This window comes from Cupressus sempervirens, chromosome 4, assembly GCF_028749045.1.
Source record: "Cupressus sempervirens isolate cs-2001-9-10 chromosome 4, ASM2874904v1, whole genome shotgun sequence".
NCBI classification, from domain to species: domain Eukaryota; kingdom Viridiplantae; phylum Streptophyta; class Pinopsida; order Cupressales; family Cupressaceae; genus Cupressus; species Cupressus sempervirens.
Window position 1 is genome coordinate 121,316,942 of NC_143121.1, and position 27,197 is coordinate 121,344,138.

Genomic DNA, 27,197 nt, shown 5'->3' on the forward strand with positions numbered 1-27,197 from the left:
CTCTACTCCACGCAAGAGTTTTCTCATACCTTCACTTGACGCCTCCCCACTTCGCCCATAAAAACTGGAAAATAAAAGAAGAATGACTAAGAACTAGTAAATCAATGACCAAACTTTGGGCAAACACAAATTGCATGACACGAACAAAATGGAAAAACCTCCGTAACCTAACCAATTAAGGCTGTGATCTACCTAGCACCTGCGGTACCCCTAAATTTTCCACAACCACATCAATGTTTTTACCTCTACTGATCATTACTCTGTTTCAAGTAATTTAACAAAGTGGAGCTTTCCTAATGGCACAAGGAGTCTTTAGTGTCCTCTTCGTTATGAAACCCATTCGCATTTTGATTTTTTCAGTTCCATGGCCAAGAAAGTCATATGAAAAATTGGACTAACTTCCTTCTTAATCGCATTTTACTCATTTGGGTTTCTGAGCAACAACATGTATTCCATATTACGTTTGCGCACATTGGCGGAATATCATCGGCCTTTAAGATATACACTCCAGATGGGGTAGTGCTTTTGTATTTGAATGGTAACAGAAATAGGTTTCATGCTGGGACTGCAGAAATGTATTATAGTTGCACAATGAACGGCAATGGTTTCTGCTGCAATTTCTCTGGATTCAGAACACCATGCATGTAAGGGCCATGCCATTTTCAAGAATGGGTACTCATTCTTCCTTTCAAATTCTTCATTTTAATAATTCATTTGGTTTTGCTGATATGCATGGCCGTAAATACTTTCACCTCATCGATTCACCAGCGAAAACCATGTTGAATGCTTGCGCAAACAAGGCCGTTGTTTTTTCTCAGAATGTTCACGCAAGAAACACCAACTGCAATCTGTATCCTATGTATCAGAAGCTGGTTTGCCATTGCCCTAAAACACCTTGTTTTTGCTACCAAAACTCACACTCTTCTTTTGTTTGCCATAAAAGTAGCCCTTTTCTTCTCAAAAGAAATTTGTTTTGTGCTCAGGCAACTAACTTTTGCCTCTATTCAACCCCAGCTTCCAAGGTTACATCATGCTCACAATTCCTATCTCCTTATTCTCAGATTTCACCATTTTTTATAAGAAATCATCAAAATTCTTTAATCGGCCAATATCAGTATCAATATCAATGGTTGAAACATATGCATTTATTATCTAACTCTCGGGCTAGAAGAAATAATTCTTCATACCTTAGACGGCATATTCTGTATTCTTTCCATTTAGAGAGCCACAATTTTTCGTCCTTGACAAAATTTAGTCCTCTGGTTTCTATATTGTCATCTATGATTTCGTCCTCCTTGCTCTCTTCTTCAGCATCAAGCCACACTTTTTCTTCTTCGTCCTCTCCCTATACCACAGACAGCAAGGGTTTACATACGTGGCGTTGGTTTAGTGGAGATGACAATGGCAGGAAGGAAAATAAAATTTCAGCTAACAAGAAACCCGTGATGGCCGTTGTTTTACTTGGCTGGCTTGGCGCCCAACAGAAGCATCTGAAAAAGTATGCTGACTGGTACAATGCCAGAGGTATTCATGCTGTGACTTTTATTATCCCAATGAATGACCTTCTGAGTTTCAAACCGGGTGAAAAGGCCGAGCAGCACATAGAGAATTTGGCTCAGGAATTGGCCTCTTGGATGTCTGGAAACGAGGATGATGGCAGAGAGAGGCATGTTATGTTTCATATATTCAGTAATACAGGATGGCTCTCGTAGGTACCTCTTTCCTTTGTTTTCATGACTCTGTTTATGCCTTCATTCACACAGGCACTCAACATTCACAATTTCAGTTGAAGTTACGTACATTACAGAAGATTTTTCTGTTGTTTCTTTTGCTTTATTCAATTTTAGTATGCTTACAAGTAAGAGCCAGTAGATTTCCACTATCCATCATAAAATCTTCCAATTGCTTCTGGATTAGATTGTGTTTATTTTTTTAGCATCCTTACAAGTGTCTAGAGACAAGTAAAACAACGATGACACCATAGTATTAGGGAGACATGTAAGTTGATCCAACCAAGGAAACTGGTTTCATTTTTTGCAGAATAGTTTGTGAAGATTTTTAATCTTCTAGCTGGAGCCCTCTTTTGAAGGAAATCATATACCTTTTTGATAAACAAATCTATCATTTTGCAGTCAAATTCAAGTTTTATTATTGAGGATCAATTGATGACTTGGTTTATTTGAAAATATGTTCTGGTGTCAATTGCTAGTACAAGATGGAAAGCTAGCTATTTTGCATAAAACAGAATGTGTTTTGACGCTGGTCTAGTATTGGATCTATTTTAAAAATTAATCACTGTTCTGTACTCAATGTTTGTATCATGATATTAATGATTAGCACAACATACAAATTTCAAGTAACTAAATCTTATTTTCCCTAGGTTTGTAGAATTATACTGATTCTAATCCCTGTCTTTCAGTTAATTTGATCATTGTCCCTGCATATCTTTTGTGTATTATTTTCTGTGAACCTTTGTGCCTCATCTGCATTAGCAGTGGATTCTGCAGTGGTGTCCTTTTAAACTTAGTTCTAATGGATTTTCTAACTGTTTCTACATCGCAGATTATTCAGTTTGTTAGTTAAGTTGTATCTTATAATCATTGCAAGTTGCAAAAGTTACCAAAGAAAGGGACATTATATAGTTGTTCTGCAAAGATTTACTGATTTTATTATGAGTTTTTAGGATTTGACTGAACATAGATTCTTTTATATTAAGTTGAACAATACAGGTGAAATATATGATTAGCAATTATTGAAAGGTGATGCTAATTGTATGATTGTGTATGTGCCTCCTTTATAGCTAATAGTAATTAGCCTTGTTGGTGGTCTGTTTTCTGTTACAGCAAACATCCTATCCATTATCACCATATTAAAACCGTTCTTCATATTTGTTACCTTTCTAAGTGGATATTCTGATGGTCTGAGAACAACAGAAGAAATCATATTTGTATATTGGAGGATGCATGTGATGCAACTAGAATTTAGCTATTGAATTTTGAGAGTTTTCAACGTACTTGAAATAGCTAAAAAAATTAAATTATCATATACAGTAATGAGTGGTCACAGACATACAGCCTAACTAAAAGAACCTTATGGCTTGTGGAAGAAAAACATACCTAGTTTTTTTGCCTGTAAGCAGTCGTATTTGGATGAAGTGATAGAAAGTTCAAAAATGTCCTTGATGATATTCATTTGGGTGTATTTCAAATTTATTTTAACAGTTTCTTTATGCAGATCAAGATCATGCTTTCTTAAGAAGAATCTAAGAGAAAAATATCTCTATTTTGGAAACAATCAAATCGATTGATAGAAGAGAAATTTATATATGTCCTCCATGAAATAATTTTTATGGAAAATGTGGTAAATTGAACAATCCTCTTTACTTGTTCAATTTCACTGTAAATCTGGGTGGTGTGCCTTAAAGAGGTTGTGATTGGTTTTATGTCATCAGTACAAAAATTTAGTGCTGTATTGGCTGCAAATATTATCTTTAAATCTGTTTGCCATATTTACACATGTCAAATTTATGGAAGAGACTGAGCTCCAGTTGTTTATGATCTAGGTTTTTTCTTCTGGAGCATATTTTGCCTTTTGCCATAGGAATTGAGATGCATTTTGTTTTGTCACTGGACAGTGATAAGAGAACTAATGAATATATCTCTAGGTTTGTTGTGAAATGATCCACATTCATATGAAGATCCTGTTGATGTCAGTTTTGTACCACTACATAACATGTACCAAACACTCAACCCTCTCTTGAAAAGTAAATACTCATGAAGAACATGAGAAAAACCCCAAGGTTCCTTACACTTGTGGATACTAACTCAGTTATATTAATGTGATTTGTTGGTTAATCATGTAGGCGGGCTTACATTATTCATTCAAAGATAACTTGGTGGTACTTCGCTTTGCCCGACTTTTTCCTTTTCCCCTTGATCACTTTCACTTTCAACTACACCTACCACTAATCACTTACTGCTCTACCACCACTGCTATGAATGAAGAAATTAGCAAATGGACGGGGATCCAACCAAATGAAAGCTTGCCAGCGGCACTACCTCCATTGGTGCAATGATTCTAAGGGATACTTTTAGGATTTTCACACTAACACCTATCTTCCAACCCAACTTTAAGTACAAGTGGAAAGATGAAATGCAAGTAGAACTTGGGAGCGATCGGACTAGATTAGCCCACAAGGCTTCCTAACAAGCCGCTAGGATGCTAGTGGCCTAGCATATAGATCCCTATCCAACATTCACTAACATCATCATACAACTAGCCATCTACTTCTACTCTAACAACATGAAATGAAATCCTACCTTAATTTGAGAGATGAGAAGAAACATGCAATACACGAAAATGATCATGTATATCTACCATGCAAGCCACAACAATGGATAAAGAACAATTTTGATAGTATTTTGGTAATAATTCTCCAACATAACTCTCCTTTACAAATGAGAACAAAATGGCCTTATATAGAGGCTCAAAATTACAACGAGTGACTAAGATTAAGAGGCGAAATCAAGGATCCAGATCAAATCCCAGAAACCCTAACTAGGGTTGCCACCCCATCGGCCAATGAGAAGACGCCACCTCATCAATGGACCAATGAAAAAAGGAAAAGTGGCAACCAATAAGAAGGCACCAAAATGGTAGCCAATCAGAATCAAACACCTATCCTACCTAAGAAGAGAGGAGAATTTGCCACTTGGCCTTACATCAAATGATCCTCTAATATAATTCTACCCTTTTCTTTCATCTTCTTAGCTAAGGCAATGAACTTGGCTAGCCTGTCGTTGACTTCCTTCATGGGAGGGTAAGGCGTGTGCTTCATCTTGAGCTCAGTTGAATTCATCATGTTGCTTGTTGCTTGCAATGTCTTCTCATGATCCTTCTCATACTCTTTCGCATATCTGATAAAGGCATTGAGGGAGGCAAAGGTGCCCAAATGCTTCTTTCTAATGGCAACCTTCCCCAACTCATCCAATCTTGATCCAAACTCTATCTCATTGATGCTCTCCTCATTGATACCCTCAAAATCAAGTGCAACCCCAACATCACTCATCATGGATGAAATGGAAGTATCAAAGCCTGGGCTGTGCTGTGCAATCTCATTTCGTATCTCTTCAAGTATCCTCAATCTGATGGTCAAGGCAACATGCCAAGACTCCACCGTACTCTTTCCTCCATCCACCAACTTCGTTCTTTCCAAATATCTCTCTGGTAGCCCAATAACTGCCCGTAGCCTAGGAATGGCCAAGTCCTTGACTGGAAGGAAATCTTTCCACTCCCTTTCAAATGTTCTAAATTTGACTCTAATAGCCGCCAATGACTTGAATGTCGAGATAAAGGAAGGCAAGAAATTTCGCCCATCTTGAATTATATCACTGATCCAATCTTTGATTTCGTGAAGCTGAGCCAATATCTCTTCTATGTTGCTCCCGTTGTCTTGTAGAAGGGCTACTTGACGCAACTATTGGATATGTTGGCAATCTCTCCAATACTTGTTTTTGGCCTCCAACTTTACAACCCTCTCGCTTGCCTTCCTCAACCTTTCTCCAATTGAAACCATGCCTTCCTGGATCTCCTCACATTCCATGTCATCCGTGATTCTTCCCAACTTATGCTCTACTATCTCATACTCTTGGGCTACAATCTCATCCACTGCCTTGCTAACCTTTGGTATAGCAATATGAACTTTTCGGTTACCATCATCATCCCTTCTAATTACCTTTGCCATCGTTTTTGCAATTTGTTTATGTTTCTCACTATCTTCCTTTTGCACTAACCCTTGAATATCTTCAACTGTTCGGACAGTCACCACCTTGCCTCTTGGCATAAGCATTTATCTTAACCATAGTGGTGTAGTGCATCTCCCCAAATTTGAATTTGGTTTGACTAGCAAAGCACCACCAACAGCCTTAGGCGCCTGGCTTATTTCCTCAATATCAATTGGCCTATCCTCTTCTTCACTATTGACTGTCATACATCTCCATGTTGGTTCTTCGAGAGAGGAGAGTATTCGGTATTGTCACTGTAACCACTTGATTCTGAATTAGAGCTCACCTCTACTGAGACCCTTTGTCCACTTGTATTAACCTCTTGGCTTCTAGCCTCAATTTTGCTCTCCTTTGACTGTGCTGCATTCTGTCTCTTTGCTGGAGGCTCTTGATGTTCTTTACTTTTCTCAACCTCCAAATTTCTCTTCTTGCTCTTAACTGCTCTTTGTTGTTGGCTACTGCCCCCACCTTTCTATCTGACTGACTCTGTTGGACCTTCTTCCTCCAGTTTCATCTTCTCGTAAGTAAGGCATACCTTCCGACTTTGTAATTGCCTTAACTTCTCATTGTACCATGACTTAGTGTGTAGATCAACTGTCCTTGTAACTGCCTCTAAGGAAGGATCCCAATGATCATCCCAATCCATTGGACCCAATTCTGTTCCATCCAACATATCATAATCTTCCCTTAGCACATTATCATCATCTTCTAGCTGATCGGGAATATCAAGGCCTCTCCATCTGATTGCTCTCATCATGCCCACTGACAATCTTGAGAAAGCTAGCTTTCTCACATGAACCTCATCCTGTGCATTGGCCCAAAAATCTTCTATAGTAGAAATATGTTTGAATATGTTTTTGTGAGATGCCTTGATAAGACCATTAGGATCGAATCCCTGTCTTTCTCTATACCATCCTAGATGATATCGCTCTAACTCCTCTGCAGCCGCAAAGATGACAAGATTGGGGCAAGTATCATTGCCTATTCCAAATGAGAAGGTAATCCCTGTCTCACCTTTAAGTTTCATCATCTTGTCATAATGCTCCAGTTCCCTGGCCAACTCCATCAAAACTAATCTATTGGGTGGGTACCTTGGAAGTCTCTCGGGACAAACTGTACTTCCTGCTACTCTAATATATGTGAACTGTGGAAATTGGATGAATCAAATGAGAGCCTCCTAGTAGGTGTCCCTTGTAATATCCTTATCGTCTTCATGGCAAAGGCATCATAAAACATCTTATAAGCTTTGGTGTTGTGCAAATGAAGCTGTGGATAGCACTCATGCACCAAACATTGCCCCAAATCACTCTTAAGGCCTTAAGTCCAGGATTTTCATATAGTCTCGCAATCAAATAGAAAAGGTAGGACCTCATGTAGAATTGTTTTTTTAATTTGTATTGTCCTTAGTTGCAACTCTAAATTTTCACTTATAATTCTAGCCCAATCAAATTTTCCTTTTCCATTTTCAATTTCATCAATAAAATAGTACATCTAGTTCTCGAATTGCATATGTTGAGCCATGCCCATGATTCGGCCAAGAATCACAATAAGGTTGCCATACTCTGATTTGAAATTTGACTTGGTGAGCTTTGACGGCTTGGTAACTCCCTTCTTGCCTTCGTGTAGCCAATTCTGCTTTAGATGAACGAAGTAGGCATCCTAATTATCCTGAAAGAACTTAGCTGCTTGATCCATTATTACCACCGTCATGCCTTTATGCTGAGGAATATTGAATACTTCTTCGACCACTTGTCCACTGAGGTTAGCCAACACTCTCTTCCCTTCATAAAAAATGATGGACTTGGTCACAATATCAATCTGGAGTGCACACTCCATTACCAATTCCGGACAAGGCAAGGTAGGAGGGAAAGCTGCCGCGTGCACAATTCCGCTCTTGTAGATCTTCTTCGCCATGGGGGATTGTCCTTCCTTAAATCTATCCTTTAATTGTACCATGTTCACCGTGCCGATATTGGTATCTCTTATTTGCCTCACTTTCGGGAAGGTGGTCTTAGGTATCATGTCTTTCTTGTCTTTTTTGGTATTCGTTCCCTTTGGCTTCTTGCTTGTATTAAGATCCACCATCCTAAACACTTATTTCTGCCTCTTCGTACTAAATGATGTGGACTACACTTATCAATCTCCAAACTTCTTTCTATCGATGGAATCTAGCTTATTTCTTCCTCTCCGAATCCTATCTCTACACTTATAATCGCTAGGGGTGGGACTACCACTTATTTGTGCCTCGTCGTTACCTTAGGATGGACTACACTTATGTCTCCCAACTTCAATCCTAGGGTGGTCTAGCTTATTTCTGCCTCTCCAAATATCCTAGCATGAAATCTACACTTATATCTCCCAAGTTCAGCTTATCAATGGAGATGTTGAAGGGGTGGATGAATAGTGCAAGAAGAAGATAAGGGATACGAACCAAGCAAGAACAAGGAATAAAATCCGCCTTTAAAACCAATCTTCATCTCTAAAAATGAATGAGAATCTTATCTTAAATCTGCCTTCTTTCATCAGTCGGGCCTCCTCAAGTTCAGATCTGGTCTCAGAAAATTCAATCTTGCTTGCAAATAATGAATCTTTAGTGAAAATCAGAATTCACCAACCTTGTCTCTCTTGAAAATTTTCCAATATGCAAAATCAGATCTCATGCAAATTCTGCCCCCTTCTGAAATTCACCCAGCGCTACAAAAATCAGACTTTCCAAGACAACCTTGCTGCCCTTTAACCAATTTCAGACCTTCAAAATTGCCCAGCTAGGGCAAAAAAATCATTGCCCTAGGAAGAAATCGCAATCCCCCCAAGCAAAAATCGCCAACCTCCAAAATTCTACCCTTGAAATTGCACCTCTACTGCAAATTCAGGCCTCCAAACAAATTCGCTTAGGGCAGAAAAGAAATCTGCTCCTCACAAAAAAAAAGGCCTCTCAAATGAAGAAAGTCACTGCCCAGAAGGAGGAAAATTGCTGCCAAAAATTGGAAAATCAGACCTCACAATCAACCATGCTCCCCTTCAAAACAAATTTTCTGCTCTATAGAATGGAAGAAGTTGGAATGAGAAATGAAGAGGAAGAGCCTCTTCTTATACCAAACTTTTGCCTCCTTGAATAGGGCCTACCTGCATTGGAGGGAAATTAAATTAAATAAGGAGTTTAAATTAGCCAAATCCAAAATTACCATAAGCCCTAAAATTGAAATTTGAAAAAAAAAATGTCAAGCAGCCTCTAATATAGCTTTGAATCTTCTCCGTTGTGGACCCAATAATTTACCTTGAATTTCACACCTCTTAGGCCTTAAAATACATTGAATTTAACACACAAAAGGGGCCAAATTAAATTTCCAAATTACAAACACTCAGCCCAAAAATATGATTGTAATTTCAATTTCACTTCCTTCTAAAATTTCGAAATCTCCCTCTAGGCAATTTAATATCACCTTAATCCAATTTTGCACTTCAATCCAATTTCAATTTTTTGCTATTCAATTTCAATTTGCAATTAAAATAAATCCTTATTTGAAAATTCAATTTCATTCAAAATTAGGCAAGAGCCTACAACACAACAGTAAATTGTGAGCCTCTTATTGAAGAGGTCTTGAGTTCAAATCTACTCACACTTAGTAAAAAATAATAATAATTAATCACAATACATAATAATTAATCTTGACTTTGGCCTCTTACCGATAAAAAAAGAAAAATTCATTCAAAATTCAATTTCACCATCAAATTTTTTTTTTCACCATCAAAGTTTTTTTTAGATTTCCAAAACAACTAAGTCCACAAATTCATTTTGAAAATGCTCAAGCTTATACAATTATATCAAATTTTCAAAAATCCATCTAAGTCCAAAATTTGCAAATTTGTCCTACCAGATATTATTTTAACCATCAAAGAAATGTTGTTGTTGAATTCTGTTTGGCCTAAGGACAAAATTACATGTTCTAGAAAATCAAGTTTAGCACGAGGTGAAAATAAATCAAATCCCTCCTAGAGACCAAGACGTCCAAGGTGTAAAATTACCAATTCAAAACCTCTGGACAACTCCAAAAATTCACTAAGGGAAACAAAGACTTACAACACCCGCAAAAGTTGCCAAGGCTTGCCCAAAAAAGGGGGGGTCCCCAAAGTTTTGGGGTGATGGTGTGAAAACCTCACAACAGATCCTTTCCTTAGCATCTTTGGTAGGTGAGAAAGTACATTATTTCAGAATGGATGTGCCGGTTAATAAGAAAAATCGGCCTTTATATTTGAAGATAGTAGTTTTCTACAATTAGATAGACCACTTAAACCTACTTTTATACGAAAAAGAGAAGAACAATCACCTACAAGTTAAAAACAGTAGCATAAAAGGAGGTATGTACAAATCTATATAAAGAATTTGATAAACATGCAGGTTTGGTTCATGAGGACAATAGGAAAGCATTAGTTAGTGACTCACATGAAGCTTCATCATCTTTGCAAGAAGGTTCATAAGAGGAGTTTATAACAGAGGTAGACATGACTACTAATGATGTTAGGCATGAGATTGATATGGATAATGATGGTATGGATCCTTTGGGTGATGACAATGCCTTTTCTAGCATCTTAGTTGATTCCAATGATGACACAATTCATAGACATGAAGAAAAATCAGAACATGGCATTCAAGGACTTTTTGGAAACATGGAGCAAAAACCTTTAGTGTGGGAAGATTTGCAGGACCATTTGGTGGTAATGGATAATAAAATAGCTCAAGCATTATCAAGGATAGACACTTCTCATAAGCTCTTAGAAAACCTCATTTGGACAGCCCAAAAAGAGGAAAGACAAAGAAGTTTAACCCTCTATAGCAGCCAATTCTATGATTGTTGTCACAGTTGCCACTAAATACCATGGAATGAATGTATTTCTTTACACCATCATTATATTTTATTCTCCAAACCCTTTGTAAGTTGTCATCTTTTGTGAATCTTGGTTAGTAGTCGTATGTCTATTATCAGAGTTCGTATTCATACCTTCTTTCAGTTTTGTTTTCTCTCCTTTTGTGCTTTCAGGGGAAAAGTACACAAAAACCCCAAATACCCATATCATACGAGGGAGCTGCCCCTCTCAAACGTAGAGGAAAATTGTAAGTTGATAGTGATCACTTGCAGTCTCTCCAACTGTTGGCACAGTTGTCACTATTCACAGGGCAAATAAGGTCAGTTTTGAAGATAATTTTACAGTAACAAATCTGTTTACCAACAATGATGCAATGCAACAATTTTAGAGGTATAAAAGTTGCATTGAGTTGATGAAAGAATTGAAGAATGTCACAAAGAAATTCCTTGCAGCCTTGTGACACCATTTGGATACGATTTATTTGAGACACCACCACCTTAAATCACTTGGGGAGAAAATGTGTCAACTAAAAATTTGGTGGATTCCAGAAAAAGAAAGAGGTCAGAATTCCGATTTAGGACAGCAATAGTGTACTTTCTCATTCTCATGAGCTTGTAGCCATTACACATTAACTAACTAATGTGGAGGAGTCTACAAGTGTTGAGTATGAAGTTTTCAATGAAGAAGTGCTTGTAAAAATTGAAGACATGACACAAATGCCTGACAACACTGTTGATTGTTATAACAAGAGTGATATATCTCTTTATCCTCAAGAAAATGCAGCCCATAACTATAGAAAGGACAATGTTATGAGATCACCTAATGTTGGGTAGATAGTCATAAGACATGGGTTGATGATGCAACTGGTAAGAGGGCAGATTTTGTGTATCATATAGCATAGAAGATGTAAAGAGGATTCAAAGCATATGTGATGAGTTGCTTCACTATTCTGGGCATGGTAATGTTATTATTAGAGTAGCGCAACAAATTGGCGGAGTAGTGTTCCCAAGGTTGACATGGGATTCATGCATTTGGTGTCAGTATGCAAGTGCATATTGCTTGAGGGCAAGCAATCTTTGGGAAGGGATAATGATATTGTCCAAATTTTGGTGAAATAAATAAGTTAAATTAATTATTATAAAGTTGTCCAAATAAATTATATATTGAAAGGATGATTTTTTTATATGTGGGGGGTATCCCCGCGACCTAGCCTAATGCCCAAGAGCCTGTATCAAAGCTAGGGTGAAACTAATCCTCCCACGGGTGACATCCTCCGTGACAAGCTCTCTTACCTCTTGAATCTGGGAGCACAGTCAAACTTGAGACCAATGGGGAGTAAACCCACAACCCTAACCAACTCTGCTACTTGTGCAACTATTAAAAGGATGACTTTATTTTAATTAATTTAATTAAAAGTGACTTAAATAAATAATGTAGTATGAAAAGTCACTTAATTAATAAGATGACTTTATTACAATGTCAACTTTAAAATATACCATAAACTTTCTTTTTGAAGGGGCATGAAATAAAGCATTTCTCTCAAAAAAGGGAAAAGGCTATTATAAAAGGGGGAGTAAGGGAATTTTGAAGGCACTCTACAGATTGAAATTTTATTTGGAGTCTTTTCTTTGTGATCTTGAAGCTTTGCTCGAAGGTCTCTAGGACAGAAAGTTGGGAGGTGCGTGGCTTGTTAACTCACCATGGGACTTGAGAGGTGAGATTTAACAAAGGGGTCAATAAGTCTTTCCTTGGACTCGTGAGTCCTGATGAAAGGCTTTTGACGCTGTCTGAAAACAGCAAAAACAGATTAAAAGCTCCTTTTTTAAAAATTATTTAGTCATTTCTATCTGCTCAACATAGGTTTGAGTTGTGAATTAGGGTTTGAAAAGGACAAGAATTTGAAATCAAAGTCATAAAAAGGCTGAGTAAGTTCAAGGCCTCAAAAATTGAGCTACATTAGGAGAGGAAAGAGGAAGATGTAGATTTTAGTTGGTTGTCTTTCTCATTTGGACATATCATTATATGTAATTTTGTAAACATATTTTAACTGGGCATGGCTGTAGAGGGATCGTTTTACCAGCATTTTGAACCATTTAAGTTCCCCATGTCCTATGAGGAACTATTGAACAAGCTTTGAAATAAATAGGATTGGATTTCAGAATTTAAATGGAAAGGTATGGTTTATGTTATCATATAAAAAATAATGATGGTAAAATATTTTTTTTCTTCCCTAAACGGTTGGAATTTTATAGTATGTATCAACCAAGGGATGTTTATATGGTTATTTAAACATGGTGAACAATGATGTTTTGGGCTTGTTGAAAAATGTTTTTGTTCAAAGTCACACTCCTTGTCTTTTGCTATGGTCTCAGTGTTTTCAACCGTGAAGTCCATACCATCAAATGTTTTACTTAAACATGGTTGATCTATATCAGTATATCTAATCATACTTATAATGGATTTAATGAAACTCAAAACATTTTCCACATGAGCTCACCACAAATATTTCAGCTCAGTTTTTTGAATTTTTTAGTTCTCGTAATGTTTGATTGTCTCCCTATTGAACAAGCTTTGAAATAAATGGGATTGGATTTCAGAATTTAAATGGAAAGGTATGGTTTATGTTATCATATAAAAAATAATGATGGTAAAATATTGTTTTTCTTCCCTAAACGGTTGGAATTTTATAGTATGTATCAACTAAGGGATGTTTATATGGTTATTTAAACATGGTGAACAATGATGTTTTGGGCTTGTTGAAAAATGTTTTTGTTCAAAGTCACACTCCTTGTCATTTGCTATGGTCTTAGTGTTTTCAACCGTGAAGTCCATACCATCATATGTTTTACTTAAACATGGTTGATCTATATCAGTATATCTTAATCTAATCATACTTATAATGGATTTAATGAAACTCAAAACATTTTCCACATGAGCTCACCACAAATATTTCAGCTCAGTTTTTTGAATTTTTGAGTTCTCGTAATGTTTGATTGTCTCCCTAATCTCCAAATAGTGCTGGTGGTTGTGATGATTAATGGCCCTTACACTTTTGCAAGTCATCACAAGACCCCTTGAAGAGTTGGCCCTTGAACAGTAACAATCTGTTGAAAAGGTGCACCTCTTCTGAAATAAAAGGGTATTACTTTTCTACTATATGGGGTATAAAATCAAGTGGAGGCTTCATCTAGAAAGGGGCAAAAAGGATGACAGATCAAAAGAGAGCAGCATACAAAAGAATTTGATGAGAACATTTGTGCAATAAACAAGCTCATAGTCTAATACGACAATCTGGTATCAATTGAGCATCATTCCCCGGTCAGAATATTGACGAGCCTCGGCAATTGCACTACAACGAGCAGAACTAAATCAGAACGTGTTATTGATCTGAAGGGGAACGATCAAGAAAGAGGAAACACCATCTAATCACTCAAGTACAATCAGCAGAAGATACATCCTACAGATTGAAATACAATCAGCAAGCAAGTTTTTTAACATCAAGGAAGATCAATCAGGATTGAAGCATTTAATACAAAGCAAATAGACTAAGATCAGCTTATGGAGTTCTAACCGCAAATACATCAAGAGTTAATCTCAGATCAGGCAGAATACAGCCGTCTGATATTATATAAGATCTGCCTATCTCAGCCAATTGTGGTATATATATATGTGTTGCATTATGCATAATAGATAATGCTGACATGTATATTATAGAATATATGATATGCCTGACTGTCTGGAGCCCATCTTGTAGGAAAAGCCTGGGGTGTAAGAGGAGGGTTATAAGAGGGTTATGTAAGTAGGCTACCCTAGAGTTGACCATATAACTAGCTCCTTGGGACATGAGGGCACTTGCATAGAACCGAGGAAACCCCTTAAGACCTCTGCCAAACTCTACAATGATGGCACTTGTCTTTAGGAGGATGCAATATTGGCAAGGAAAGTAAGGCCTCTAGTAGACATCCACTCTTGAGCTCAGTGTAGAAATGGCTTTGGGCGGACCTATCATTTTCTTCCTCTAGACCCTAATGTAGTTGTATATTATTATCAATATTATATAAATGTAGCAATTTATATATATATATATATATATATATATATATATATATATATATATATATATGTTTCTTGCTTTATGATTGCAAATTTGTAGGATTCAAATCCAGAATCACATTATGTAAAGAGACAATTTACTTGGGAAAATCTAGCCCTAATCCTAATTGGTTGCAATTGTGATTCCAGGGAAAATTATACGCAAATTAGGAAGGGAACGTTATATCTTGTTTCAAAGTCAAATTGCGATATTGTTAAATGCGTAGACAAAATACTAAGTTATCCTTATTAAAATAAAAGATGTTACACAATAAATTTAGAATAAAACCACTTTACTAAAATGCATTTTCCCATGCACAAAAGAAGAAGAAGATGGAACAAAAGGAAAAGACAAACAAGGAAAAGGAGACAAAGGAGAAAGAGGAGAAGGAGACAAAGGAAAAGGAGGAGGAGGGGTAGGGGGTGCAGGGGGGGTGATGGTGTTGGTGAAGGAGGCGGGGGATAAAAAGAAGAAGAACTGGAGAAGACCAAAAAGGAAAAAGTTGAGAAGAAAAGGACGAGGAGGTAGGAGAAGGGGAAGGGGAAGAAGAAGGAGAAGGAGAAGAATTAAAAAAAGGAGAAGAAGCAGAACATGAAGAAGAAGATGGAGGAGGAGGAGAAGCGAAGGAAGGAAAAAAGAGAGGAGGAGAAGCAAAGGACGAAGGTGCAAAAGAAAAGGAAGATAAAGAAGGTGATGATGGAGGAGGAAAATGAGGAGAAGGAGAATGTGAAGAAGATGGATAAGAATAAGAATCAGAAAGAGAGGGAAGAGATAACAGACGAAAGATGACAACAATCTACCTACATATAGATGTATAATAAACAACCCCTACCCCTAGAATTGGATACAATAGCACTGCTAGAATTTGCAAGATCTTATACCTACTTTGTGAATTGTAATTAATGCAAATGGAAAGAGAGAAAAGATAAAGCCATTATGAAAGTTCATCCAAAGTTCTCCAACATCTTAGATGAGGTCTCAAATTAGTTTGAAATATTTTGTTGGAGTGAGATGCTCTTATATAAGCATTTTCATACCATAGAGAGTGAAATAAGCTTAACCAAGGTTCAATAATTACAAACTGAAAGAAAATGAATGAAATTAACAAGTATGACACTTTAAGCTTGCCATTGAAAAGGAAATAACCTTAGATGAAGATAGTGATAATGACACCAACATATGGGGAGCATAAGAGTTGAATGAATGGCAATTGTTTTCACAAATGGGGCCCTCAAATAAGAGCCATTGAAATATCCCTAAATGGATATTTACCCAATTTCTTCCCCATAAAAATATTTAGAACATAAACATACGAAGTTGCATTATAAACCAATAATATAAAAGAATAGATTCTCATAAAATCCCTTGAAATATGCTATTGCATTATACATCAGCAATACAATGAAGATTCAATCTTAAACATAGATTTATAGTCAAATTGGAATATTAAGAAAGAACCTGTAAGCGTATGTGAGACACTTGATGTGACGTCTCCACGGACAATGGGTTTGTGTCCATTGTCTCCCGGCATGAGGGTTTTCGTCCTCCCACCGGATGAAAGTTGAAGCTTTCTAAATAACTCTCACAAGAGAGAAACTGAAATCTGAATCGTAAAACCCAACCTCGAATGAATGAGTCTCTTTCCCTTTTAATCCCCAAAGTTGTGACTCTTCGAGTCCCTTCTTGTCTTTTGGTCTTATCTCTCCTTGTCACTTTTAACCCACTTTATAATACTAAATTGACCTTTTATAATTTTAATCCATGCTTTCATAGTCAATTTCAATATCATATGAATGTCTTTAAATTTTCCAATGTCCCAAAAAGGGGACATTACAAATCTTCCCTCTTTGAGATTGCTTGTCCTCAAGCAATCAGTACTAGGATCGCATATGAATCTATAGGTAGCTCTGGAGCCCAATTTGAAAACAAATCTTGCCACACTGCGAAGCAAGGTGTCAAAATGCAACTTTTCCATCAACCAGATCTTTGGATCCCATGTTAATCTATGAAGTATCGCTACATCTGTAGGCCATACAACTCTAGTCATCATTGCATCTAGTCTCAAAATGTGTAGAACTACAACAAAATCCTCAAAATGCCATAAATACATATGGTCAACACTTGGATCCCAAACCATCCCATGTGCATGTTTAACCAGAACAACCTGATGCGTGCTACCGTCGTATACAAGAATATCCCCAATCCAATTGAGAATCTTACTCCAATTGAGATCACAAGCACCACTGTGGTCAAATAATCGCGGGAAGTCAACATTGTGCCAACCAACTCCTGGAAACATTGCAAACCATGGGAAAGTTACTCCTGGATCCCACAAACAAAAGGGCCATCCATCTCCCCAACTATCTGTACTATATTGTTGCTTTGTGCCCATAGTGGGTGGAGTACTCTAGTTGCTCAATTGCCACAATGCTGCCCCTCTCACTGTTTGCACTGTAGCTAAACTGCTCATCACATCGCTGTCCCAGGCTGATTTGTAATCAACGTTATGTCCCTCTATCAAGATAGCAACCTCTTGGTTGCAACAATTGTCAATCTTGAACTCCTGACCAAAATCAATGAGGGCACCATCATCGGGCTCGAATAGCGGGTTCTCCATTATCAAATCAGCATCTACTTCAAACAAAAGGTTGTCTACAAGTTGAATGTGATCCGAAGTTTTGGTACTTGGTCTTTTGGGACAACTGTCCAAGTCATAAGTCTGCTGAGTGCTATCAAGTTCATTAATTACTTCTTGGAAAAGCTCATGCCTCTCTTTATTCTCATGCTCTCGAAAATGACTTGTGATCTTAATCTGATTTTTTGCTTTTTGAAAAGCAATTTGTGTATCATCCAATGCCTTATGAGCCTACTTAAGCTCCTTGTTGAGCTTCATAATCTCTTTATTTCCTTTACTTAACTAATCAACATATATTCTAGGAACCTTAAGAATATAATCCCTGTCGGAAAGCAAGCATAAATAATTTGATTTCATAGATTCAAGGGCTGTTTTGACTACCTACAAATCAGCAGCAAGCCAATCTCCTTCCACTCCCTTTTGAGCCTTCCTATAGAGATCCTCAACCATTCTGTGAGTGCTATCATAATGTACCAAAGATGCTACAACCATGTCTTCACTAACCTTCCACTGGTTTTTGAAGGGATGCATCTCATTATTGTCATGGTGAAGCAAGTCATCGTCTTACAGTGCCATCGTGGCTTGTTCCTCTAAATTTATATCATGTGTATAAGAAACATATGATTCATCACACCTCTCAAAATCATAGGCCTCCATTGCCTTGTTCCTTTGATTTGCATGCAAAGGCAAAAGTGTTGCTATGTTATTGTTTGTATATAAAGGCTCATCATACAAAGACTCCAACATGCTATTACTTCGAGTGCAACCGGCATTATCAACATGATTGTCAAAGCTAACCTCCAAATCACCAACGTAGAAACTTGTACCTTGTGTAACATCTTCTACATGATCACGGGAAGGGTGCAAATCAATGGTAGTTACTTGCCCTTCTTTTTCAAGATTATCTATTAGATGATTTTGGTCTGCTGAAAACTCCTCATACAAATTTTTGCACTTGTCTTTCGCAAGGAGATATTGGACCAATTCAAAATACTTCTTTTTTGCCATATGTGTCTTGTTTTGAAGTTTTGGATGGAAGTTCATATAATAAAAAAAAACAAATCACTTTGAACTCGTGCTGGAAATTTGTTATATTCATCATAAATGTTATGTATATCAGCTCTTATATCAGATTGGAAATTATGGGTTAACTGTTGTTTAATTTGAGCAAGGTTCTTCGTAATCTTCTCTTGATTAGGCATTTTTCCCAACTAATATTCCGGGCTTGGCTCCAACCAAAACTTTCCACTTTGCTCAAATAATTCTGTCAAACAGTTAGTGGACACACAATGCCAGAAGATTGCTGCAGCAACACCACAGTTCAACCTTCAGATAGACAAGTCTTTTGCTGCAAGCTTCACCCTCTATCCTTCTACTCAAATACTCTGGAATTATGTCAAACAATTTGCATGTTTGTTCTCGTATCCCGTTATCACTGCTCACTGTAGAAAAATTGTCATAGAAGTCCTCCTTCATTGTGAAACGACACCAGGTAATAGTTTTGGTATTGGAAATAATTCCGCCCCAGCATATATCCAGCAGCCACAAATTTGTGGAATTATCTGATGAATAGTCTCGGTCCCAAATTCGACCAGTTTCCTTCTACCAGCAGTAGCTTGGTGATTTAGTCAAACAGATAAAAGCCCTTTGAGATATTCTAAACCAATATGATGCTCACCATTACTAAAAGGGGAATTAGCCAAAGTTTTTCTGAGACACTTTGAAGTTAAATGTGAGGGGTGGTTATAGTGCACTGCCAGGAAGAACTGTTACTCAGAATTTTGCTCGCAGACACTTTATAGTTCAGATTCAAATCAGACAGATACATAATTAACACATTTAAATATATGTCTGCAACATTTAGAATCAATTAATTGCGAATTGCTTGCTCTATCAGACAAATCACAGTATTCTTTCACACTCCCAAGTGAATTATCAGGTGTCTCACAGGCGGTATGCAATATTCATAATGCTTCTCAGAACAGTTCTCAGTAATGAGATAATACACCAAGCTTTGTAAAAGTTGGTTGCCGAATTTTGGAGACAAGGCTGGGTCAACGGCTGAAGATGGATGATTTAAGCCTCCTGTAGCTTCTTTCTTGGATTTCATCCACTGGTACATGAGTAACAGCATCAGTATTTGATCAATGTGCCAGCCATCTAAGAAGAACCCCACTAGTGCAAAATAACAAGCGAGTACGTGCTGATTTCTTTTCGTCAAGCCGAATTTGGTTACCAACTATTTCCCCCAAAGCACCTCTTTCAAAAGCAACCTGTGCAGCCACAGATATAGTAGAGATTCAACAAGACTGTGTACAAACAATATTGCACTTCACCCCACGAAGTGATTCAAATTCATCTTCTAGTAAAAACTGAGGTATTTGAGTTGTTTTGCCACAACCAGTTTTGCCAGAAACAATCACGTGAGTTATAACAATCAGAACCATGACAGATATTTATTTGTTTCCTTTTCCTGGACTTCAATGAATTGCCAAGTTTCACCAATTCCTCCTAATGTTTCTGTTGATATTATCTCACCCTCAATAGGTGTTACTCGGTTACATTCGAAGCCTACTCATTTGTCCTTGCTTGAAATAGATTCAAGGAGAATCCACGTGGCAATCACGTACTCCAACAACTTACAAATCGATACGCATGAGTTTGAATGTAGATGAACTTGATATGCTTGGTAAGCATGAGTTTGATGAAAACAACGAATGAGATCAGATTGTAATACCTCAAAAGTTACATGACATTGCACTGCAATTTACAAATGCAAAAAATCCCCTAGGCAAGGTGGAAGCATTTTTTGTGATGTGGAAACTCCAAGCTATGTAATTTCAATAGAGTTAGAAGTAGCACTAAAAAATTCCAAGGGTTGACACTACATAAAGCAATAATTGACATTGGCAGAATGGAGAGGCAGGGCTTGACATTTCCAGCCATGTCTAGAGTCTAGTCACTAAGCAACCTTTGCACTCAACAAATGTTTACTTGAATCTTAGTTACCGGGTTCTGCTGTTTAGGCCTGGGTCCTGGTACTGGTACAGTTTTGGTACTGTTTCTTCCTGGGTACTTCTTGGGTTCTTTGTGGGTCCTTCTATGAAGGGCCTAGAGTGAACCTTGGCACCTAGGATGTACCCCAGGGTGGTAGGTCAGTTTATGTATGTATTTCTGATTTGTTCGTTAGCATGTTCTTTCTGTCAGCTTTAAATACTCTCTTGCAACAGCTTGGTAATATTATTCAATCTAAAATTGTTTTTATGTAATGCCCTTAGTTTATGACAGTAGTGAACAGCAATGTACTTCGATTCATTTTAAGGTCAGGGTTTGACTTTATTTTATTTGTAGATCTAAGGACATGAATGTTCATAGATTTTTGTAAAAACCAGCCAATAGTTATGTTTGTTGATCATGTTCGGATTGATGTCAATTGCTAATGCATTTACTTTGAAACTATATCAGTGATACAATTATTTTATTTATAACTTTGTTGGCCATTATTGATTTATGAGTACCACTTTTCTTTTACATTTGTAACTTCGATGTTCTAGCATACATATACAGACAAACCTGAACCCACAAGGGAGAAAAAATTGCCGTACCCGTACCCAAACCTTGTACCCGTACCCGAACCAGAACCCGTATCAGCAACTTAGCCTTCAAGAGATACTCCAAAATGCAAAACAACCCATATACAATTCCAAGGTAAAAAGGAAAAGACCGCTTGCAAAAACTTTATTTGAAATAAGAGCCTGTAAATTCAAACCAATCATCTCCTCAACTTACTTATTAATATGCATTCAACACTATGAAAAAAACATCATTCCTGATTGTTTAGTATTTCTCAATATAGTTTAATAGCATGCCAATTATATAAATTTCTTTTGGTGTAACCATTGCACCTCCTTTTGGTGCAAATGCTAGTTATAAGTAATTTTGTAAACATTCATAAATTGTGACAATTGCTATCAGGATTTAACTGTGTGATTTTTTGAGTCAAACTCATTGACCCATGTTTCATGAGTAGTGATTCAACATGAATCCATCTCTCATGAGAATAAATGGAACACTTAGCACTCATTGGATCTAGGTGATGCTTACAGGGGTGAAGCACCGGGACTTCCCGGGAGGTCACCCATCCCAGTACTACTCCAGCCTGAGCACGCTTAACTTCGGAGTTTCCTCCATGGTTAAACCCAAAGCTTGCAACCCCATTTGCTAAGTGTTCCAATTATTCTCATGAGAGATGGATTCATGTTGAATCACTACTCATGAAACATGAGTCAATGAGTTTGACTCAAAAAATCACACAGTTAAATCCTGATAGCAATGTCACAATTTGACTTGCTGTGGAAATTATCTCCTACTTATCAACATTTATAAACTTATGGTGATGGTATATGTTTGGAAGTTTGAAACTGTGAGTATATAATGATGAAATTTCAAATATTGAGTGTTTGAAGATCATATGACATGTAATGTCCGAATTATGGCTCTTATGCCCTCTAAATGCATTAATTTCATTTTTTTTTAAAACTACAATTTTCTTCTATGCTGAGTACTAGCCGAACTAGCCAAGTTCTTTGCCGAGTCTCCGACCTAAGTCCTATTTTGGGCTTGCCAAGTCTATGCCAAGTCCGAGTTTTCAAACTGATTTAGAATAGTTACACGGATTTCCTCGATAGGGAGATAGGGGAACAAGTTTTGGGGTTGGGGACCAAGGGCTTATGTTTGGGGATGGCAAGGGGATAGTGGTTGCGAGACATGTGGGGAGTGGTCCAAATATTTTTATAGTACTTGAAAAATTAGTTATAGAAAGATGCAAGGATAAGAATTCCAAATGAAATTCTGGCATACTAAGTAAACTACTAAAATTAAGTAGTAAATTAAAAAACATTGCAATGATGCGTTGAACATTTATGTGAATATTATCATGAATGTCAATTCTGAAATTTGTTTTATATTGAAAATTTAATATTATGATTACCAACACAATGTTCAAAATGATGCAGTCCAAAATGATGTTAAAATACAATTTATATTACTAAATCTGTTTTTAACAAATAGTGAGACATGCAAATTTTGATATAACATTGAAGAGATACATCTGCAAAAATGACCCAAGAATTCAGCAGGTTGGCTAAGTAACAAATCTATTTTTCCAAATTCGGTCCTGACTTTTTTTGAAAATATTACAATAGAATTACACAAAAAATGATGAAAATAAAAAATAATAAATTGAGGAAGGAAAACACAGAGTAAACTTACCAAGTTAGTTTTAAAGATGAAAATCTTGTCAGGGCTGTCAATAAATTCTATGAGCTCTCAGTGCCCATGCATTGGATTTAAGAAAAAATGAATTATATTCTATTTCTCCTTGGCATCAAAGCTACTCTTCTGTACCTACAACTATTATTGACCTCTGGTATAATTGCCAAGATATCAAGCATGGACTAAAACTTACCTTTTACTTCTTATGCACTACTGGAATGCTCTAACACTGAGCTTCTAACTACATCGGAATCAGAGGCTCAGTTCAGAATATGTCTACTTATTAAAAACCTCTATCAAACACTTTGATGCATATTAGAAAATAAAAAGAAAAAATCTCTGAAATGTTAAAGAACTTAAAAGATCTCAAATAAAATGAAAGTTTTCAAAAGATGCTGGGAATGCAAAAGGAAGCAAAATACTGGGCTGATAAAAAATACCAGTGCTTGGAGGGATTCTGGAGGCATAAGAACTGCTGGCCTAGACCAAAAGGTAAGATTAGAAAACAACATTATGTATGCCTCTACATCTATTTTATTTTCCTAAGGTCAAGGGTTCAAATCTTGAAGCGCCGAAAAGCAATGAACCTAGCAAACAATGCAGGAATTTGTAATAACATGCCTATGTGTTGGTCAATATTCATGGAAAAAGAGGTGATTGCAGCCAGAAGGGAAGTGAGATAGCATGGGTTTGATTGATGGGAAAGCCTGGAAATTGCTTCGGCAAAGAGCAGGCACAAATACTGTGTGGCAAGTACCACACAGTAATCATTGGCAGGAGTGTAGGACTTGGTTGGTCTGGTCATGTAAAACAGGCACAGTGAAAGGTTCACAATGGGGTTGGTGCACTCATGTTTGCAATGCATCTATCCACTGTGCTATAGTGTAGCCTGGTACCCAGCTTCAACAGTGTATCCAATGTGTTTGCAAATTGAGATAGCATGGGTTTGATTGATGGGAAAGCCTGGAAATTGTTTCGGCAAAGAGCAGGCACAAATACGGTGTGGCAAGTACCACACAGTAATCATTGGCAGGAGTGTAGGACTTGGTGGGTCTGGTCATGTAAAAGAGGCATAGTGAAAGGTTTACGATGGGGTTGGTGCACTCTATGCTTGCATCTATCCACTGTGCTATAGTGTAGCCTGGTACCCAGCTTCAACACTGTGTATCCAATGTGCTTGCAAATGGTTCCCATATCAAATCCTGGGATAACCAGGGCAATCCCCAACAGGTTCAATTGTCTCTATCTTTCTTTGCAGCTGAGGATTATGAATTGTTCTCTGTACTGCTCCAAAAAGAACCTGAATGCATACCCAAACAAGGCTATCTACATCAGTTCAGGAATTGAACCCTTAATGCTTGGAGGGAGTCTCTCAACTGGATTCTCAAGGTGTCCGGTTTAGTTGCTTGATTTTGTCCATGAAAGTTGTTTGGCTTTTTAACAAAATTGGTGTTTTTATTAAAAAACATTGATGATTGATTCAATGAAAGTCCAGTTTTATCTTGATGGATACCACTACACCGGTTATTGATACTGGTGTTTGCAAAATACAGTTGAGATACGATTTTGCTGCTGCCAGCATAAAATCAATAACAAGGATATTTTATGATCCAATTTGACCGTGCTTCTTGGATTTTGCCAGACACATGTAAAGTGAAAATTATTTCAAGAGATTAGATTTTGGCATGCCTTTCACTTTAGGTTTTAAGATATTTCCAGGCATTTTTAAAATGCTTACTTTGGAAATTTAATTGTGCTGTTTTCTGGCAAATTCAAACTTGCTTACAGACATAGGACAGGTTTATGGGCAGCTTTGTTGACTCGCAAGTCCTTTTAAAAATCCTCTGTTAATTTATAGTTTATATCTTCTGTAGACTGTTAAGTATGGTGGTTAATCTATAGGCTACCTACTACAGCAAACAACAGAATGGGGCTTCCTCTCTGCAGTAAGTTATATCAGACCTGGAAATATTCTGGGACTGGTAAGTCTTCTTTTATTTAAGCATGTTTCGATTTGTCATGTGGGAAAGTAGATAATCACTCCCCCAAACAATATGGTTTATTCTCTGGATAGGATAAGATTTTCCTATGTTTTCATTACTGCCAGGTTTAATATCTTAGCGTATATCTGAAATAGTTGGAATTTCAGATACAACTTTGATTAACTTGACATTACATGGCTGTAAGGATAATTACTTTTCAGCTTCTTTTTTGCTTTTCTGACTTATGAAAGAACAGGTATGGTGTTATATTGGAAAAATTTCTGATGCTGGGTGATTTCTATGATAAGATCAAAGGCTGTGTTATTGACTCAGCTCCAGAGCCAGAGCCAAACCCTCAGGTTTGATCATTGAACTTTGATTTTCCCAAAGCAGACATCTCTGAGGTCATGGAATGTGTCATTTTGTCATAGATTTTTCTGTCAAATAGAGATTAACATGTGATCAAGGATGATCAGATTTTAATCTTCTCTGTTAAGATTGTATAGGTGAACTAACTCTACTTTGAACTCCAGGTTTGGGCATTAGGATTTTCAGCTGCATTGTTGAAGAAGCCTAATCGTCTTATGCATTTGACAAGTGAGAATGATGTTGAAAACTCAGCAAAAATTGATCCAAATGTTATAAAGTCAACCGAACAGAATGGTACACCTTTCAGTGAAGTGGCATTTTTAGCAATATTAGAGAAATTCTTCTCGGTTTTACTTAAGCTTCCTTATGTTGAAAGGTGAGTTCTTGTTATGGATCAATGGTGCTAATGGAATACCTTACAATAAAATCTTCCTAATACAAGATATTTGCTTGTGTAGGAGGCTGGCTGAAGTCACCTCTATTCTCTCCAAGAATCAGCCACCTTGTCCGCAATTGTATATATATAGCAGTGCAGACACAGTAATACCAGCAGAATCAGTTGAATCTTTTATCAAGGAACAGAAGAAATCAGGGAGAAATGTCATAGCCTATGACATGAAGGTCACACCACATGTTGACCATTTCCGAAGTTTCCCCCATATCTATACTGAACAATTACACAATTTCCTTGAAGTATGTTCTCAGGTTGTCAGTCAGTAAGTACATTTGCAAGGTCCAGTTTTCAGGCTGCTATGAGAATTGTATGGGCATAATCATCTTATGTCTTGGGCAACGAATGTCTGTCTTCGTTAACAAATTTAGTCTGAGGATGATATGATCTTTCTAGACATCATATAATGTGAATCATATTTTTCCAAAACCCACCATATAAATAATTTCATTCTGTCATGGTGTTATAGCACTCATGATCATTTTCTTCATTGTGATATTGCTGAATATCATCACAAAGAATGGTAGTAAATGTCAATGAGTTGCATGAACTTTTATTGGTGAAATTCAGCTGGGAGGCATTTTGTTAAATATAATTTTTTCTTTTGGCAACACTTAACGAGAACACTTGCCTATTGTTATACACTATACTTTCTGGGTGCATTTAGTCGCATAAACATCAGACTCATGGTGAAATTCATCACACATTCAAACTACAATGAGAATGCCAACTCTATTGGCTCAAATTGATTAAGAGCACTGGAGAGAGCTCTTATTCAAAGAACCCCTAAACTCTGTTTAAATTGAATATTCTTAGTCCTCGTATTCTTAGATCTCATCATATGATGGATTATTGTGGGTGCTACAAAGTTCTTTCTGAGTAGATTAATGAAAACCAGTGAAGGTAACATATGCACAAGTGAACAGTAAGCTTTGATTTTGAATTAAAGATTGACTTTATTACCAATTATATGGATATTGTTTATCCATTTTATTCACAAACTACAGGTCGTTTATCTGGATGAACATGACTGATCATTAGGAATGGGAGACATGTAGGAAGAGGTTTGTCTTTCCTCCACTGCCTTCTTAATATATTGGTGTGGTATTCAACACTAGCAGTGCCTATTCTAAATGCAAAGATGATCACTGAATGGATTGCTATGCCAAATTTAGCTTTTTAAAACAACCATTTTGTAGGTTTTTTTCCTCATTCTGTTTAAAACTGATATTCTAGGTTCTGATATACAGCATCCTCTCCCCCTCCCCCAGCACCCTCCCCATCCCCCCCTCCTCACCCCCAACAAAAAAAACAATTTATTATTTAAACAACTGTTGCTAAAAGTTGTTACAATCACAATTCCTTTCAGCAAGAATTTTTAGCCAAATTAGACAAGATCAATATGTAATCCTCGATAAATCATTATTATCAGATATTGATTTCAATATAAGTTTAGCTTAAGTCCGTATGGTCGGTCACTTTGGGAGGAGACTTGTAATATTTTTGAAAATGAAAGGCGCAACTTAAAAAAGAAAAGAAAACGAGAGTACCTTTTTCCTCCTAACAACACAACTAGCTGTCCTGTTAGTGTGTTGTAAGTGGTCTGTGATGGCCTTTGCTGCCAGTGGTCTATTCTTGACCAGTTAGTTGCAATTGACCTATTTGGCCTGTATTTGTATTGGGTTGACATCCTCGTTCTACTATTTTCATGACAAAAAAACAGCATGACCCATTTCTATTTAAA

General features: G+C 37.0%; 1 protein-coding gene across 3 annotated transcripts; it reads left to right on the plus strand.

Moving 5' to 3' along the window:
* LOC149560227 (uncharacterized) lies at positions 1-26,071 on the plus strand. 3 transcript variants are annotated; one of them, XM_089824553.1, is made up of 5 exons: positions 1-644; positions 769-1,708; positions 24,890-24,992; positions 25,167-25,378; positions 25,461-26,071. In XM_089824553.1, the coding sequence occupies exons 1-5, from the start codon at positions 602-604 to the stop codon at positions 25,720-25,722; spliced, it is 1,560 nt and encodes a 519-aa protein (XP_089680679.1). In that variant the 5' UTR covers positions 1-601; the 3' UTR covers positions 25,723-26,071. The 3 variants fall into 3 exon arrangements, with proteins under 3 accessions (XP_089680679.1, XP_089680680.1, XP_089680678.1); XM_089824554.1 differs by having other exon boundaries at positions 2-672; XM_089824552.1 differs by having other exon boundaries at positions 5-1,708.
* The last annotated feature ends 1,126 nt before the right edge of the window (positions 26,072-27,197 follow it).

Excerpts from the sequence above, each read along its gene's own strand:
- LOC149560227 (XM_089824552.1), top strand. The coding sequence starts at position 639 with ATGCATGTAAGGGCCATGCCATTTTCAAGAATGGGTACTCATTCTTCC. Across the intron at positions 1,709-24,889 it reads AGTAATACAGGATGGCTCTC|GTATGGTGTTATATTGGAAA; the intron begins GTAGGTACCTCT and ends ATGAAAGAACAG. Across the intron at positions 25,379-25,460 it reads AAGCTTCCTTATGTTGAAAG|GAGGCTGGCTGAAGTCACCT; the intron begins GTGAGTTCTTGT and ends TTGCTTGTGTAG.